The sequence below is a fragment of the Lipotes vexillifer genome, unplaced genomic scaffold (genome assembly GCF_000442215.2).
Source record: "Lipotes vexillifer unplaced genomic scaffold, Lipotes_vexillifer_v1.1 scaffold1136, whole genome shotgun sequence".
Lineage (NCBI taxonomy): Eukaryota > Metazoa > Chordata > Mammalia > Artiodactyla > Lipotidae > Lipotes > Lipotes vexillifer.
Window position 1 is genome coordinate 676872 of NW_006769631.1, and position 18350 is coordinate 695221.

The 18350-nt window shown below is 48.8% G+C and overlaps 1 protein-coding gene across 3 annotated transcripts in view; it reads left to right on the forward strand.

Annotated features, from left to right (window-relative positions):
• The window catches only part of SNRK (SNF related kinase), a 62828-nt gene extending 54764 nt beyond the window's left edge, over window positions 1-8064 (forward strand). The window contains exons 7-8 of one of the 3 annotated variants that reach the window (XM_007445700.1): window positions 1969-2103; window positions 6583-8064. In XM_007445700.1, the coding sequence (XP_007445762.1) occupies window positions 1969-2103; window positions 6583-7807 (1360 nt within the window). In that variant the 3' untranslated portion in view covers window positions 7808-8064. The remainder of the gene's footprint in view (window positions 1-1968; window positions 2104-6582) is intronic. The other 2 variants (XM_007445702.1, XM_007445701.1) reach the window with 2 other exon arrangements.
• Window positions 8065-18350: the final 10286 nt, after the last annotated feature.

Below are 18350 nucleotides of genomic sequence, written 5' to 3' on the forward strand. Positions count from 1 at the left end.
CACAGCTGAGCCCATTTGTTTACATGTTGTCCATGGCAGCATTGTGCTGCAGTATCAGCGTCATTGCGAGATGGACCATGTTACCTACAAAACTCAAAATATTTACTGTCTGGCTCTTTAGAGCCCTTGCTGCAGTAACCTGGAACCCACGAGATGCACAAGTTGTTAGTTACATTTTTTAAAACCAAAGACAGTTTTTTATAACCTAAGAAGTTTGGAATCAGGGATAATGTAAAGATGCAGTTGCTTTAACAGTGCTACGATTCATTTCTGTAAGAGGTCCTGTCTGTAAAAATATGAAGCGTTTCCACAAATGGAAAGTCAAAAGTTATTTAACCCATTGAATGAAATAGTTGGATATGATGGAAAGAGGATATACTCTCTGGGGCAAAAAAGAGGTTCCCATCGGGAGGGCCACTCTGGCCTGGCTGAGTGATCTGACCCAGGTACCTGTCCTCGGGGAAGAGGAGGCTGCAGGCTGGACTTACCTCTGCAGCGTGGCAGACTGTCACACGTGGCACCTGAGAAGGTCTGGTCCCTGAGAAGGGTGGTGTCTGTATAAAGGACATGTATCTTTAGGGTACACTGGAAAGAAGGGTTTACAAAACTAATCCTCCTTTTGGTTGAAGTACAGATTTCTTCAGGTTTCTGAGTGCATTCTCAGTTTTCACAGATTGACCTAAAGACACAGAGAAGTGCAGGACACTCGCTCTTTCTGCCAAGGACGACGCTCACTTTAGGAATGTGTGGAAAATGATTTTTCACTTGTGAGTGAATAAAAAAGGCTATTTGCATCGCCCTGAATTGGCTTAATATCTAAAAATGAATAAATACATGCAGTGGTGTAGTAGAGAACTATTTAATTCATGTGAATTCAATTATCAATCCAGAAGGAGAGGTGATGCCTCAGGTGACGCCCTGAGCCCGAGTCCTCCCGCTGGTCTCAGCCAAGTCTTTCTTGCTGCCCACAGTACGAGCAGCTCCTCGCTGCAGGGTGATTCCTGAGTTCTTAGACACATTTGTTGGTCCCCTTAACACAAGTCCACAGCTCTACCCAGTGCTCAGCTGAGGAAACCACTCTGAGAAGTCACTGTGGCTCCGAATTTCACCTCGGGCTCTTCCTTTAGGACCTCTCACCTCAGCCCCCCACTTGCCCCCATTAGCTGAGGCCCCACCGTGTCCGTTTTGTGAGGAGAGTCTCCTGTATCGTTTCCTCCCGAAGTGTTCATTGCATATGTTCGCTAACTACAGAAAGGTCCTGAAAAGCATAATTACATATTTCTGGGCCTTGTGGATCCTCTGTGGCATTCCTCCCGTGTCCCACTACCGGCCAGCTGCAGGAGGGCAGGCAGGCTGTGTGCTCCAGCACAGCGCCGGCCAGACTACGGACTCAGATAGCATTACTTTTGAGGTGGATGAATGAACGCGTAGATTGTATTCAAAGAAGAGGCTAATGACATGCTTTCAATGTATTAATAATTCATTCATGTCGGAAAATGCCAATAAATACAAAGAGTATAAAAATAAAAGCTTTTTCTAATTTTTCTGATTGATACTAGTGTTTCAGTGTACATTCATACAACTCATTTCATAGTTCTGCTGGAAGCAAGTGTAATGGAAATAAACACTGACACACATTATATTTTTGGATAATGTGTACATTCTTGGAAACTTCATTATTTTATGCATCTAAAATCAACATCCAGCTCAGCTGCCATCAGCATTTTGGGTTTTTCTTACTAATTGAACACTTTTATGAAGTTGTGTCTTAGAATTTTAAGAATGATCTACTAGGTTTTTTTCCCTCATTTGTGTGTGTGTGTTGGGTTTTATTTTCCCCGTAATTTTAAAGATTCCAGGTCATTGGATTTTATTTGCTTGTACTTAAAAAAAAAAAAAATCCAGTTCTGCTTGTGAAAAAACAAACCTGTGAATGTGGCTTATATTCACTCTCTCTTATTTCCTCAGAGCCCTGGAAACCAACAGGTATAACCACATCACAGCCACTTACTTCTTGCTTGCTGAAAGGATCCTGAGGGAAAAGCAAGAGAAAGAAATACAGACCAGGTCTGCAAGCCCTAGCAATATCAAGGCCCAGTTTAGGTGAGAAAAAAATCTTCACTGATTTTAGTAAGTTAACGTTTTGAAATAGTGAACTTTCTTTGATGTTTCCTAAGTCTGTGGGGGTGGGAGTATAAAGAGTGGTGACAGCCTCGCTGGAGGGGCCACCTGTGGGCCCTCCACGTGAGTGGGGGTCCTGGTTCCTTGGTCACCAGGGATGCCTTCCTCTCTCGGGCTTAGCGGAGACAGGGGCTGCAGTTGCTGGCTTGGCCACAAAGACACCTGCGGAGAAGCAGCAGCCTCAGTCTAGAGTGCCAGCTATTTTCACTAAGCTCTTCCAGATCGGACACGTGTAAATGTGTTATTTTCTTTAATTTTTCATTCTAGGAACAAGGCCAGGTTTTCCCTCAGTATTTGACATAATTTTAAAAAACATACAGAGCATGTCTGTGGCATGATGCTGTCTTAGGATTTCAGGAGTTTGGCAGTCACATCAGCTAGTTGATTTGTCAGCTGCTTGATCTTGGGAGGTCATTTAACCTCTCTCTGACTCAGCTTCCTGTGAAGTGGGAGTAGTAATCCTGTTTACCTCTTGGGGTTTGTGGTGATGGCTAAACGAATTAATATACGTGAAGTGCTTTGAACTGGGCTTCACGTGTTTGCCGTCATTGTTGAGAACGTTTCCCCACCACACCACCTTTGGTAAAGCAGTGACTGTGCTCGGCTCCCCTGTGTTCTCTTTCCCCTTCCTTCCTTCCCCAACTCTCCCCCTTCCCCCGCCCCCTCCTCTTCTCCCCCTACCTTCCTACTCCTCTTTTTCCTCTGCCGTATTAGCTTTTTTCCATTTAATATCAAAGCTTGGGAAGGGTTACTTTTTTTGGTCACCATTATGAAAATTTATTTAGACTTTATCTTTATTCAGATGAAGTAATCCATGGAATTATAGTGATTCAAAAACAGAAGGAGGGACTTCCCTGGTGGTCCAGTGGTAAAGAATCCGCCTTCCAATGCAGGGGATGAGGGTCAATCCCTGGTCGGGGATCTAAGGTCCCACGTGCCGTGGGGCAACTAAACCTGTGCGCCACAACTACCGAGCTCACGTTCCTCAACTAGAGAGCCTGCGTGCTGCACACTACAGAGCCCACACGCTCTGGAACCTGCATGCCATAACTACAGAGCCTGTGTGCTGCAACTAGGGAGAAGCCTGCGCGCTGCAACGAAATATCCCACATGCTGCAACGAAGATCCCGTGTGCTGCAACTAAGTCCCGACGCAGCCTAAATAAATAAATATAAAATAAGTAGTTAAAAATTTAAAGAAACTAGAAGGATGCTCTTGGTTCTAAATAATTCTCTACTTGTACATAGCTATATCAACATGTGTGAATATGTAACAGTAATTACTACTTAAAAGAGGAAGAATTACCATTGGATTTTAAATTACTTGCAGTCACCTTGCCATGTGTATAGGTTGTTGCTTGGGATGGAGCAACAGAGAAGAGACAAGAAAACATTCCCAGGTGACCAAAGACTAAATATTTAGAAGTCTAGTTTAATGGGAAGATGAATTTGGTAACTGCATCTATATCCTGGACATATTCTTGCATAATGAAAACTAGACACTCTGTCTGGTGTCAGCTTGGAAGAAGACTGGGCCCCAGGGAGCATGGGGACCCTTGCACATGGGACAGACCAGGAGAGTGACAGTGAGTGGTTAGGGTCAACCTAGTCGTGACCCGAGCCCTCCAGTGTGAAAGAGTGGCTCCAGAGCCATCACCGCATGCTGCGCCACCAGGCCTGGAGCCACTCCAGTGTTTTGGAGAAGGGAATATTTGGAATTGAACTGTTTGATTTTTAGGGGAACAGATCGGAGCTCAATCTGAAATTGAGCAGATGTGTAAATGCATTAAACTGGTTTTACTGTATCATAGAAATTACAAAGCCAACAGTAGTTACAGAGAAATATCAGAGCCTTCCGTGCACTTTCCTTTTACCCACCTGGGGATTACAGAGTGGAGATGCTGTCGGGGCCTGTCCTCCTCCTGGGGCCCAGGGCCCACTGGCAGGTGGTGGATGTCTGCTTACTTGCCGTCTCTTTGTTGTCAAAACGCTGCACCCTAACTTGGTTCCATTGCTGGGTGTGCCTTGGGGTCAGAGTGACTTGGGGTGCAGAAACGTGGTTGGCGTCTAACCAGCAGAGTTATTTGTGGGGCACGGGTAGGTCAAGTCAGGGAGCGCGAGCCCCAGAGAGCAGATACGCTCTTTGGGTCCTGCCAGCATGGGATGGAAACACGCGTATTCTGTTAGAAGAGCTTTGTGAAGTCCTCTGGGAGCTGAACTCCACACGGGTGGGACCAGTGCCCGCATCCTTCCAGAGAGAAACTAGGAAGTAAGGAAAACCACAGAGGCCTGACTGCAAAGGTGCCATCCGTTCGATAGGCAGTCATTCAGAGGGCTTCCTGGGTTGCAGAGTGAAGCCACTGCTCTGGGGGTTTAGTAACCACTGAACTCAGCCTAGATGTCACTGTCTTCAAGCCCGTGTGGCCTTGGGCAGGTTGCTTACACTCTGTGTGTTTTGATTTCTTCACTGTCAAGGGAGGATGGGATTGTGGTGGGATTAAATGAATTAATTGCTGTCAGGCTCTCTCCACAGTGCTGGCTCTAGTAAGTTCTCAGTGTGAACTGTGCTGTCAGTGTGACTCGTTTATAGTTCTTGTTAGCAGTCTTTCTTATCTTCCGTTAAGATAAGCCGTGATCTTCTAACAGTGTTGTGCTCATTAAGTCTAGCACAGCGTTGGGGCCAGATATGTTCTTAATAAATGTGAGCTGTTTAACAATCTGATTTCCTCGTATAAATAAGAGCCGTTGGTTCAGAAGTGGAGATAGCGTGTCTGGTACAGCTGCAGCGCTTAGTAACCATCTGGTTTCTGGGGGTGGGTTCTGAGGGTGGTTTTGGCTTTCTCTTGGGGTTGGTGGGGAGAGAAGCGCCTCCGGCACATGTGTGCCCTGCCCCCCTCGAGTGGACTGGCTGCCGCTCTGGTGGGTCAGACGCACTGTCCGCACCTGCCTCCCACTACAGGGACCCCAGGGTTTGCCAGGGTGACCTTTTGGGTGGCTGCTCTTTGAGGAGCAGCCTGAAAGGAATGTTGTGTGCCGTTTCCTAGGGCCCTGAGGCTCATCTGGAGTTGGTACAGTTGTGTTGTGAGGACAGAGGACTTGTCCAGAGACGCTGCTTGACCTCAGAATCATTGAACACCCAGCTTCTGTAAACTACCAAGCAGTGACCAGCAAACGGACCCACTCCATCCTTGAGAGGAGGAGGCTCCGAGTTGGGGGAAAGAGGTCTGCTGTAAACTCCTATGGGTTTTTTAAGGCTATAGATTTAAATTGGGTTTTATGTCTAGGATAACGTAAGTGGTGTGAAGTGGAAGTGTTAGCGTACCAGTGGCAGTTTCAGTGTCACTGGCGTCTACTGTTCCCCTGAGCAGAGAGGGCAGTTGAGAATTCAAGATGTTTATTCAAAACAGGCTGGAGACCTCACTTTCCAAAGTCTTCCTTGGGCTACCAAGCAGTGTTCTTACTACTACGGTGACTCTGGATTAAGGGATAAAATCAAAGTTTAAATAACAGTGGATTTTGCTGTGCAGGACTCCCGTGTCGGCATTTAAAAATGTATGTATTGGGCTTCCCTGGTGGCGCAGTGGTTGAGAGTCTGCCTGCCGATGCAGGGGACACGGGTTCGTGCCCCGGTCCGGGAGGATCCCACATGCCGCGGAGCGGCTGGGCCCGTGAGCCATGGCCGCTGAGCCTGCGCGTCCGGAGCCTGTGCTCCGCAACGGGAGGGGCCGCAACAGTGAGAGGCCCGCGTACCGCAAAAAAAAAAAAAAGAAAAAGAAAAAAAAGGTATTTAGTTTAGAGGGTGCATATTTTAATTGGTGAAGAAGAGATTTATGTATGCCAGTATTCACTGACTTTCCTGTCCAGTATCATATTTAAATGCAGTAAACTATTTCCATTTGTTTTTGTAAACACCAACTATTAACAGCATCCAGTAAAATCTGGAGGACTGGAAATTTCAGGTGAATTTATTAGCAGTAATATACCTTCAAAGGTTGTGATCTTAAGAGCGGAAGGAGCAAAACCTGTGTTCAGGTTTTGCTTTGGTGATAACTCCCTTGTACTTTCTGGAAAGGTTTTTCTTGTGGTATAAAACATTTCTATAGAAAAGATGTTTGCCCCCTTTTCTGACAACCGTGATGAAGTTTTCATTTGGCCAATAAGCCATAAACTGAACCACGTTTACGTTTCAGAGTAACATTGCCCTTCTAGTGTCCTTGTGATGTTTACAGGATGTTGAATGGGTTTGCAAGGCTGTTTCTTTTTTTCTCTTTCGTTTTCTTTTTTTTTTTTTTTGTAAAGTCTGTGTATTTTGTCCCAGTAGGTTTTATTTAAGGTACTTGGGTAAAGTCTGTGTACCATTACATAGCTTTTCTTTTTTTGTTTTCCTCAATCTGTTACATAGGCAGTCATGGCCAACCAAAATTGACGTGCCCCAGGACCTTGAGGATGACCTCACGGCCACTCCTTTGTCCCATGCGACTGTCCCTCAGTCTCCTGCTCGGGCTGCCGACAGTGTCCTCAACGGCCACAGGAGCAAAGGCCTGTGTGACTCAGCTAAGAAAGACGACCTCCCAGAGTTGGCCGGGCCCGCGCTGTCCACAGGGCCACCCGCCAGCCTGAAACCCGCGGCCAGTGGGCGGAAGTGTCTGTTTCGGGTGGAGGAAGACGAAGAGGAAGACGAGGAGGACAAGAAGCCCATGTCCCTCTCAACACAGGTGGTTCTGCGCCGCAAGCCGTCCGTGACCAACCGCCTGACGTCCAGGAAGAGCGCCCCGGTCCTCAACCAGATATTCGAGGAGGGGGAGTCGGATGACGAGTTCGACATGGATGAGAACCTGCCTCCCAAGCTGAGCCGCTTGAAGATGAACATTGCTTCCCCGGGGACGGTCCACAAACGCTACCACCGCAGGAAAAGTCAGGGCCGCGGCTCCAGCTGCAGCAGCTCGGAGACCAGCGACGACGACTCGGAGAGCCGCCGGCGGCTGGATAAAGACAGCGGCTTCACCTACTCCTGGCACCGCCGGGACAGCAGCGAGGGGCCCCCGGGCAGCGAGGGCGACGGCGGCGGCCAGAGCAAGCCGAGCCGCGGCGGCGGGGGCGCGGACAAGGCCAGCCCCAGCGAGCACAGCGCTGGCGGCGGCGGCCCCGCGGGGGGGTCGGGCGGCGCCCCGGGCGGCACGTCAGGCAGTGCCCGCCGCTGCGCCGGCCCCGGCTCCTCCACGTCCACGCAGCTGGCGGCGCGCGGCGCCGGGGAGCTGGTGGAGAGCCTCAAACTCATGGGCCTCTGCCTCGGCTCCCAGCTGCACGGGAGCGCCAAGTACATTATCGACCCGCAGAGCAGCCTGTCGTTCTCCAGCGTGAAGGTCCAGGAGAAGTCCGCCTGGAAGATGTGCATCGGCTCCGCAGGCGGTGCGGCGCCCGCCCCAGCCGTGGGCGGCATGAAGTTCTTCTCCGACCGCGTGGCGAACACCACCGTGGAGTTGGACCGGATAAAGAGCAAGAATCTGAAAAACAACGTGCTCCAGCTACCTCTGTGCGAAAAGACCATCTCTGTGAACATCCAGCGGAACCCCAAGGAGGGGCTGCTGTGCGCCTCCAGCCAGGCCAGCTGCTGCCACGTCATCTGACCTCGGTGCGCTTCCTGCTCAGAGCGGCGAAGACCGGCTCACTTCACTGGTCCCTTTTCGGTTTTCCTCTTTTAAAGCGGGCAATTATTTATTACTTTTTCATTTGTTCGCCTGACGACTTGACAAATGCATGGTCTTTGTGCATGCTGCTAGACACTTTTTTTTTTCCAGCCGAAAAGTCTTGTGTGATTTTTACATTTATAATTTTAATGTGGATGATCAGGATTAAATTAAAATGTATATTTGGAACCTAATATAAATGGAGCACTTAGAAATTTGATGTTCTGCACTTAACCTAGAGAGAGAAAAAATGATTTTCCTTGTGAAAAACCTAAATTCCTGCTCCGACCTTCTGTGACATGGAACCTCCGTGATCTGAGGCACACTCTGGTGTCTGAGGCAGAACCAAAGCAATAACGTTGTGATGCCATCAGGCCTAGAGCCCGCGAGCGTGCCGCGCGCCCCCAGATGCCAGGGCCTGTGCAGAGTACAGTGAGCGTCTGCACTGACAACCTTAAAACCATGATTTCAACATACCCACACCTGTTTGTCTTAAGCTATAGTGTGAAAACAGTTTGGGCTCTTAAAATTTAACTGAAAAAGATTTTCTTGTTTTGTAATTGGTGAGATAAAGTACTTAGATTTATAAGGCAGCTTCCCCGTAGAGGTAAATCACAAGCAGACAATCTCATTTTGTAATGTGATAAAGTGAACTGATGATGTCTTAACTCTACTTACAGAGTGTGTGTCTGTCTAACAGAACAAAACAGATGCTTGGTGTTAATTCCTTCCTGGAGGGCACACCCCAGGGTTCCTTTATAACCACATAGATAGAAGAAACTATAGGGCCTAATAGAGAAGCAAAGGTGTACCCAGATGTTGGCAAAGTCAAAAGCCCGTAAATTAAAAAAAAAAAAAAAAAAAAAGTGTTGGCGTTTGATTTTTAGGAGTTTGATAATTAGGTTGTCTCTTTCGTTAACTTCCATTCTTTTACGTCTTTTAGCTCAGCTACCTACGAAAATTGGCTGATTAAAAAATATACATAAAAGGGTAAGAATTCACACATAAAGCAAGCAAAAATGCACAAAGCCTGCTTTGTTTTTTTTTTTTTTTATTTTTTGCTGGAAGTGTTTTTCACTTTGCCTTCCTGCAAAAACAATAATCAAAGAACTTTTGCTTTAAACTATTCCTGTACAAAGACTACTTTTGACCAGATAATCATCTTTCGTGGCTTTTATCTTGTAGGACACAGTATCATTTTGGAAGGGACCAGATGCTACTTTTTCATGCTGTGCCCAGGGGGTCTTAAAAGCAACACTTAGGGACATTGGTGATAGGATGTGGCTGGGCCCCAGGGCCTTCCCACACTCATCAGCCTCCTGTCGTGTCTCTGCAGTGACAGTTGCCTGGTCCATAGAGTGGGCAGAGCACCAAAGGACAGCATTCCATTGGTCACGGTTTCTCCAAGTACACACTGACTCTGCTACTTTAGGATTCATATGTTTTACTCAGAGCTCTGAATTTCACAGTATACTTACTAAACTAAGTAAAGATGATAGTCAAAATACTTATTTTACTTTCTAGACCTAGGCTAGATACGTGTTAAGCTACAGCTCTAGTTCATTGTGATATTTATAATTGAGAGCTATGAGAATAGGTGTGTGGGTGAAGCCATAGAACATATTTGCTTGAAGTTCTTGAGCAGGGATCTTATAAAGGGCCAGAAATAAGATGTGTGGTTCACATAGATAGTGAGCGTAACATCTGTATTAAACGTAGGAGAGAAGTTTATAAAGGGCATTGGCAATAAACTCTTTGTTGCAGCTGTTTTCCAAGTAATGTAAATACTTCTTCCTGTGATTATGTATAGCCTTGGAATGGCACCTTTTAACTAACCCATATGTGTTTGGTTTTCAGTGGTTTTTTATATTCAGATGTATATATGGTGCTCACTTTTAGGATCAGCAGTGTTGACCATTTATGCTGCATAGCTGTATCATAGCCTTACTAGTTGTGTGTGGTTGGTTGACCCTCTGGGTATACAAATGTTAGTCTGAGTGGCGTCTTACTCATTTGTTCGTAAGTGAATGATTGTGCATGTGTTGTATGTCATAGTATGTCATCACATTAAAAGGGAGGGAGCAAATAACCATTACATTAAGATAATATTGGACCAAATGACTTACTTGCTCTAAACAGTTTCTTGTACCCCTTAACCTGTCTTCAGAAGTTGCATAGAGTTACAGTAGTGTGTAAATTAAATATTGTGGAAAAACAATTAGTCTTGTATTTTTCTGTATGTGTGTATATATATATATACATATATATACATATATATATATATATAAAAAATGATGTACTTCTGGCAGTTCTATCTGTATTTAAAGTTGTGACAATCTTGACACTGATTTTAAGAATAGCCGTGAGACTGACTCAAAGATGTCCCTTCCAAGTAAGAATTGATGTGTGTTAAGAGGGTACAGAATTATCAGCTGATTTGGTCGGTTGCTTCCACTGCTGGTTGATATTCCTCATTGTGTAAACATTGACAGGTATGTGACAAATGGGAAAAAAGAGTCCAAATAATAAAGTGGCATATCGGTGTTCAGCAATATAAACTGTGTCGCATATTTTGTTTCTTCTCATGAACGCAGCTCTGTATAGTCCCGGCCTGGGTTAGACCGAAGTTCTACGTGCTGTGTGCGCACCTGCACCACCAGATGTGACTGAAAAAATGCAGTCGTGACTGTTCTCACTTTAAACTCGTGACCATAAGCCTCAGGTGGGTCCCAGGACTGCCCATTAATTAAACTTTATTTCCCCAGTTATCTGCTTTCCTCACTCAGCCAGTCACCATGCTCTCAGTCAATAAACCAAAGCAGTTAGAACTGCCCCCAGGCTCCCACTTCTTCTTTCCTACCTTCGTATGTGTCCACATGCCCTGCTCTTCCTCCCGGTCGTGTGACTCCAGGTAAGTCCCTTCACTTGTGCCCCTGAAGACTTTACAGGTGTTAAGTGAGACAGACCTGAGGACTTTGCCATTCTCCTCTTCCCTTTGCACCACCAATCTTTGCCTCTCTACTAGATTATTCCTAACAGCAAACAAAACAAACAAACATGACTTTATTCCCTTAAATATTTTGTTTTCTCCCTATAGCTGTTGCCACCTTTTTCTGTTCCTCTCCTCACCTCTCTCTGAACCCTTCCAATCAGGCACTGCTGCTGTCACCCCACCAAAACTGCTTTGCTCAAGGTCAGCAGTGATCTCCATGTGCTAAATCCAGTGGTCAATTTTTAGAAACAGCTTTCAGGTATAATCCACATACTGCATAATTCACTGAGTCATATCGTACAATTCAATGGGTTTTAGTATATTGACAGAGTTGTGTGACCATTACCATAAACCCTAAAAGAAACCTTGTACCCGTTAGCACATTCTCCCTTTCCCCTCAACTCCCAGCCCAGCCTAAGCCAGACAAACACTAATCCAGTGGTCACTTGCAGTCCCACGTTAGCAGTTGTTGAGTTGATCACTCTTCCTTGCAAACTTCACGTTGTTCAGGACCCTACTTTGCTGCTCTTCAGTCCACTAGCTCCACGTTCTCCCAACCACTAAGCTTGGAATACTGCAGGGTTCGATTCTAGATCCTTTCTGTAGCTACACACAGTCTCTTGATCCTTAACATCCACGTGCTGATAGAAGCCCGAAATATATTTAGCCCACGTCTCCCAGGAACACCAGATTCCAGCTACCTATTTGATTTATTTGTCTGTTTGGATGTGTCCGATAAGCACCTCAATTTGTACAAGTCCCAAACTCATAATCCCCCTCAAATCCTTACCCTGCTAATGTTCCCCATCTCATAACTGACAACTCTAAACCTTCATTTGTTTTGCACAAGTCAAAAATCTTGGTGTCAGCCCTCACTCTTTGATCCCAGCATCCAATCCATGAGCGCATCTTATTCACCATTCAAATATTGACACCTCATTGCCTCCACTCCTGACATTCTGGTCCATGACACCATCAACACTTATCTTGGTCAACTATAAAATGCCTCTTAAAGGGTTTCATCACTTTTGCCTCTTGTCTCTCTCATCTGTTTTCCATTCAGCATTGTGAGTGATCCTTCTAAAAGCTAAAGCATGCTATGTTTTGAAAGGTGATTTATTTCCAAACATTTGAAGATTTTCCACATAAGTTTCTGTTACTAATTTCTAGTTTAATTCTGTTCTGTTCAGAAATCATGCTTTGTGTAATTTTTATTTTGTTTTAGTATATTTTATTTTTGGCTGCGTTGGGTCTTCATTGCTGTGCGTGGGCTTTCTCTGGTTGCGGTGAGGGGGGGGTCTACTCTTCGTTGCGGTGCGCGGGCTTCTCGTTGCAGTGGCTTCTCTTATTGTGGAGCATGGGCTCTAGGCGCCCAGGCTTCGGTAGTTGTGGCAGGCGGGCTCAGCAGTTGTGGCACATGGGTTCTAGAGTGCAGGCTCAGTAGTTGTGGCACCCGGGCTTAGTTGCCCCACGGCAGGTGGGATCTTCCCGGGCCAGGGCTCAAACCCGTGTTCCCTGCATTGGCAGGCGGATTCTTAACCACTGTGCCACCAGGGAAGCCCCTGCTTTGTGTAATTTAGATCTTTTTAAGCTTACTGAAATTTGTTTTATGGCCCAGCTAATGGCCTATCTTGGTGAATGTTTATGTGAGTGCTTGAGAAGTGCTCTTGCTGGTAAAGTGTTCTGTATGTTTAATACAGGTCAATAATTAACTCAAGTTGATTGATAATGGTATTCAAGTCTTCTGTATCCTTACTGATTTTCTGTCTCATTATATAAATACTGAGAGAGAAGGGTTGAAATCCAGCTGTGGTTATGGATTTGCCTATTTCTCCTTTTAGTTCTGTCAGTTTCACTTTATGAAATTTGGAGTTCTGTTGTTAGATTTAAGATTGTTAAGTCTTCGTGATGAATTGATCCCTTTCATCATTATGAAATGTTGCTCTTTATCCCTAGTAAATTATCTTTTGTTCTGAAGTCTACTTTGTGTGATACTGATATAGCCATTCTAACTCTTTTTGACTTGTGGAAGTGTATTTTACTTCTAACCTATCTGTATCTTTATATTTAAAATAGGAGTTTGGGGTTTTTTGTTTGTTTGTTTTTTTGTAGGCAGCATGTAGTTGGGTCTTGCTTTTTTGGTCCAGTCTGCAAATCTTTATCTTTTATTTGGAGTACTTAGACCAATTAACATTTAGTGTAATTATCAACATGGTTGAGTTTAAATCTACCTTCTTTCTAATTGTTTCTACTTGTTTCATCTGTTCTTTGTTTCTTTTTCCCTCTTTTACTAACTTCTCTTGGTTTAACTAAGCACTTTTTATTGGCTGTGTGCCTCTCTTACTTTTTTATGGAACGTAACCTTACAACTATATACTTCCATTTTCTTCCTTCTCTTCTCTGTACTGTTGTCAATCATTTTATTTTTACATATGCATACACAGTTTTGTTGTAGGTAGTTTTCTTTTTAAGAGAGGAAACATGGAAAAAGTCTTATATTACCAACATCTTTATCATTTCCGTCACTCTTCATTTCCTCGTATAGATCCACATTTTGGTATTTTCCTTCTGCCTGTAGAACTTTTCATTTTTGATAGTGCAGGTCTGCTGACTATATTCTGACAGCTTTTGCTTGTCTGAAAACGTATTTTTACTTCATTTGTGAAGGCTGTTTTCATTGGGTATAGAATTCTAGCTTGACAGTTTTTTTATTGCAGTGCCGGACACCGTGAATTTCACATTGTTGAGTGCTGGATTTTGTATTCATGTAAAAAGTGCTGGGTTTTGTTTCGGCATAGGGTTACTTGGAATCAGTCGGATCCTTTTGGGTCTTGCTTTTAAAGTGCGTCAGGACAGATCCACAGCCGTCTTCAGGGCTAATTTGGCCCACCACCGAAGCAGTGCCCTTCTAAGCACTCTACCGAACTCTTTCCACTCTGGCTGGTGGGAGCGTGAACTGTTCTCAGCTTTGTGTAAGTTCTAAGCGTTGGTCAGTCTACTGCTTTCCGGGGGGCTTCTTTCTCCAGCTCCGGGTAGTTTTCTCATGCACATGTACCGATCGGCTCTCAGTCAAAGACGGCAGATTCCAGTTCTTGCTGACTCCTCGCGCAGCAGGATATGCCAGACTTCAGGCTACCCCTTTGCCCCGAAGTCCAGCAGGGAGTGGGTTCCTCAGGCTTCTGGGTCTGGCGAGGGATAGTTGAGAAGGGGAAATGGGATCTAGCCTTCCTTGAGCTGATAGAAGCCAAGCACATTGTGACTGCTAGAGAGTCATTTGCATTTTTGAGGATCCCCGACTCCCGAACACCTCTCTCCCAGCAAAGTGTTACGTGTTGGAAAGTCAAGAAGGAAAACACAGAGCCTTGGTCCTTGTGAGTTCATAATGCCCTTGGGGAAGAAACGGGGATTTAAATTGGCACCAGATGACCATCAGAGGTGGTGACGGGTCACAGGGCACTGCTGTGAGGGCCAGGAGAGTTCCAAGACAGGTGAGCCAGGGGAGGGAGGGAGAGTGCAGGAGGCAGAGAATTGAGCTGGGTAGGATCCGGGTCGTCCGCCCCTGTGAGCCACAGGAGACAGGCGTGGACTTTGCTGGGAGAGGAGGGTCCGTTCTTCGTGACTGCTTTATCCCTTCACAGGGACTCCAGGGTTTCTGGACTGGAAGACTGGAAGGACTGGAGGACTGCGGGGCATGGCTATAAAGAGTGTTGCCAGGTGGAACATCAGTGTTAGGGTGGAAAGGAGACAGACTCAATATCCCACTGTCACTCAGGGCCCCCCGCTTAGAAGGGCCCTCTCTTGGCTTAACACTCTGCTCTCAGTTTGCTGTCTTGAAATTCTTGAAGCTTTTGAAAAGGGGGACTGCATTTTCATCTCCTGCAGGTTATGCACCTGGCCGAGGGGTTAGCTCTGTATTCTGCAGGTATGAAGGAGGTGATCTCAGCCACGAGGATGGGAGGCTTTGGCGAGAGCAGAGGCCCAGAGAGAGCAGCCGAGGCCAGAGACAGAAGCCCAGGGGCCGCCTCAGGTGTGGGGCTGAGAGGAGGCATCAGGGAAGCAAGGAGTGGAGGCCACCGAGTGGGAGAGCGACAGGTGAGCTCAAGAACTGCTCACTGAGGCTGTGGCCTCCGAGCAGCAGAGACAGCTCGGAGGCGGAGGCGAACGGGAGGCGGAAGATGATCCTGAGGAGGCCTCTCCAGGAGTGTCGGCACTGAGGTGGCCGCGGTGACGGTGAGTGTGTGGGCGGTACTCTGAGAGCGCCCTGCGGGAAGGGACTGGTAGGCGGGCTGTGGGGCTCAGAAGGGTGCAGGGCCTGCCCACAGGCACGGCGCTGACCCGACCCCAGAGCCCACCGCTCAGGCTGCCCCGCTGCATGCGGCGAGGGGAGGCAGTGGATGACCTCTGACCTTCCAGAGGGCTGGGCAAAGCAGTATTAAAGCACTAGGCTACGGGTTCACTTTAAACCACACTGGGGCTCTTACATAACAGATGTCTGTGCATCTTGTTACCTTTCTAATACCTGAAAGAATTCCAAATTCTGTGAGACCCCTGGTCCCGAGGGATGCGGACACGCAGATGAGACCATGTCGGGCAGATCATTACACCTCGTGATGGGAAGGCATTTGGAGTCGGGGGCTGAGACCTGGTCTCACGTGTCCCAAGGGGTTCCAGCAGCTTCCCTGGGACCCACCGTCTGGGAGCTGATTAGGACCGAGGAGGCAGCGTCTCTCGGCCCCGGGGGGCCCGTGGTGTGTGAAGGAGTCGGTACCTTCAGCGTGTTTGTGTAGGAAGCACAGCAGATACCTGGACCAGTGGGCACACGGTTTAGGTGGGAGTCAGCACATCACTGGGTCGGTTCAGGTTATGAACGCAGATCCCTACCTGCATCCTTCCTTCAGTTGTGGCCCAAATGCCAGGGGCTGCTCATCCAGGGCACAGGCAGGGCGCCCCGGCTGGCGGGCAGTCGGGCGGGTCCTGGAAGGCAGTTGTTGGTACCACGCTTGGTCTCCCCGTTTATTTAGCTGACTCCATCTGCAAAGAGCCAGCCCTGTGGTGCCAGTTTTCGGCCTTGTGTTTTGGGATTGGAGGGGCAGAGATCACTCTAAGTGGCTCTTCAGCCTCCCTTAGGGTGGAAACATATTTGTTTCCTGTTTTTGAGCCAGACAGCTGTGTAAAGGGCAGCGTGGATCTGTGTCTGCACTACTGAGTTGCCCTCTGGTCCTTTGTTCGGCACTTTGATGATTTTCCTGGTCCTGAGCAGATGACTGCATTCACACCTTGGGCCTGTTGGACACCTGCCGGGGCGGGGGCAGGGGGGTCGTGCTCCCGCCACGAGGGTCAGCAGACCTGGGCTCACCCGGCTCTGCCCTTCCCGCGTCCTCCTGCCTGGGCTGCGGTGCTCTCGGCTGTGCAAAGGAGAAGACAGTGGGTAGCGGAAGGAGCCACGTGATCCCGATGCTTTGTGCTGCGTTCTCCCCGTCCCCCGAGGGAGTTCACCAGCAGCCAGAAAGGTCCAGAGAGGAGGCCACGTGTCATCTGCGTGATCTGTGCCACAGACTCAAGGGAAAATGCCATTGTATCGCTTTTACGTTAGTTGATCACGTGAGGCTCACAGACCAGTTAGCAGGAAGCCTGGCGTCCCCTCCCTCCTGAGTGGTGGCGGCGGCTCTTGCCTCTGACCTGCCCAGGTATCCCAGGGGCTTTCAGAGGGTCGTGGGGCACGCCAGTCATCCAGCGCCGGGTGTTGGAACTGGAAGGTCTCTTTGGTCCTGTGCCCCATTGCTCCTCTGCCCCAGGTCCTGTTCAGGCCCAGGGGTGCCTATCCAGTGTGAGGGAGGTCCTTGTTGCTCCAGATCCCTGCCAGACCGTGGGGGCCCCCACCTGGCACCTTGGTGACGAGGCAGCAGGGGAGGAGGCTGGCTCTGCGGGGCTGTTAGCATCGGCCCTTCCTGGGGAGAAACGGGCAGGGCCTCTGCTCCCCTCAGTTCTCACACTCCAGAGCGTGCAGCGTGTGGCAGCGTCCATTGCAGGCATCCTCAAAGACATGGAGCCCCAGGCCAAGCTGCCAAAACCCCGTTCCTCAGGCCTGGGTGGCGGCACCCGAGCATCCGCATTGAACAGGGTGCAGGTGATTCTCTCTTGGGGGTCTGCGGCTACTCTCTGAGGCCCAGTTGCTGATGCCAGCCTCACTGCCCACCCAGTGCAGGGCTTGGTTGGGGCCCCAGCTAGCTCGCAAGACCTCCTAACTTTGACTCTTAGGAGGTTGGGAGGAGGAGCGTCCCATAGCCTTCCCAGGTGCCTGCTTGTACAGACACCAAAGACCACAGACAAGCCTCTTGTCAGGACGCGGGGAAGCGCCTTCCTTCCTCTGCAGAGGCTGTGGCCCCTCGTGGTGGTGATGCAAGGGTGCTCCCAGGCTGGAGAGTCCTGAGGACACAGCTGCCCCGGCAGAGGGGTCATGTCTTTCCTCCAGTCCCTGGTGGCCCTGGAAGGTGCCGGTGGCTCCACTTCTGTCAGGTTCCCTCTCCTCAGGCCACCCTAGGGCGGGGTATGGAGGGCAGTCCTCGGACTTGGCTGACCCGCAAGAAGCTCGCCATTACCTGCTGTTCGCCCGGCGCCGGGGGCTGTCCTTGCAGGGCCGTGGGTTAAACTGGGTCAGGAAGAGTCTGGATCCCAGGGTTCTTGTTCTGTGGCCTTTGGTCTTCCATCTTCTTGTTGCTAGTTTCCTGCTGGAAGGAGGGCAGGAGCTCCAGGGTCAGGGCTGATAGAGAGCTGGGGCCGAGGGCCTGGTACAGGCTGCAAGCACCATCCTGGCAGATGTGGGCCACACTGCTGTGAATTCCCTGAAGCCCCCTGTGCCTCAGTTTTCTCATCTATAAAGTAGGGACAATAGGAGGAAACTGAGGCCCAGAGGGCATATCGAGGAGGGAAGTGGCCTCCGGCTTCACTGGAGGGCTGGGTGTCCCTAACCATTTGCTTCTAGTTTCCTCCCAAAGGTCAGCAGCATAAAGATTTGTTCTCACGTCTGAGCTCTGGAGCCGGTGGTGGGGAGTGAGTCAGTGTGGCCACCAGTGGGGAGAGAAGGGTCCACTGCCTGCCCCTCCGCCTGCAGCAGGCCCACCAGGCTGACCATAGAGAGCAACGGGGCGCCTGTGTGGGGGGCACGGGCCCAGCCCCTGCCCCCGGAGGCCCAGTGACTGTCAGTGGCCCAGAACTGAATGTCATGCTGGTGGCGTGAGAGGGGATAGTCGGGCTGAGAAGTGAATTGGGCCAGGGCACACTGGCAATCTGTGGACTCAGTGACAGTCTGTATTTCATGGCTTGAGGGAGGGTGGTAGTCAGGGGAGAGGCCACGGCAGGCAAGGAGCGGCGCTGCGGCCTGGCTCTGCCCCACCCAGAGAGCATCCCGCCCAGTGAGGGCCACCTCTGCGGCTGCACGTGCCTCGTCTCGCTGGGACCCTCCCAGCAGGGCCGGCATGATGGGGCTTGTAT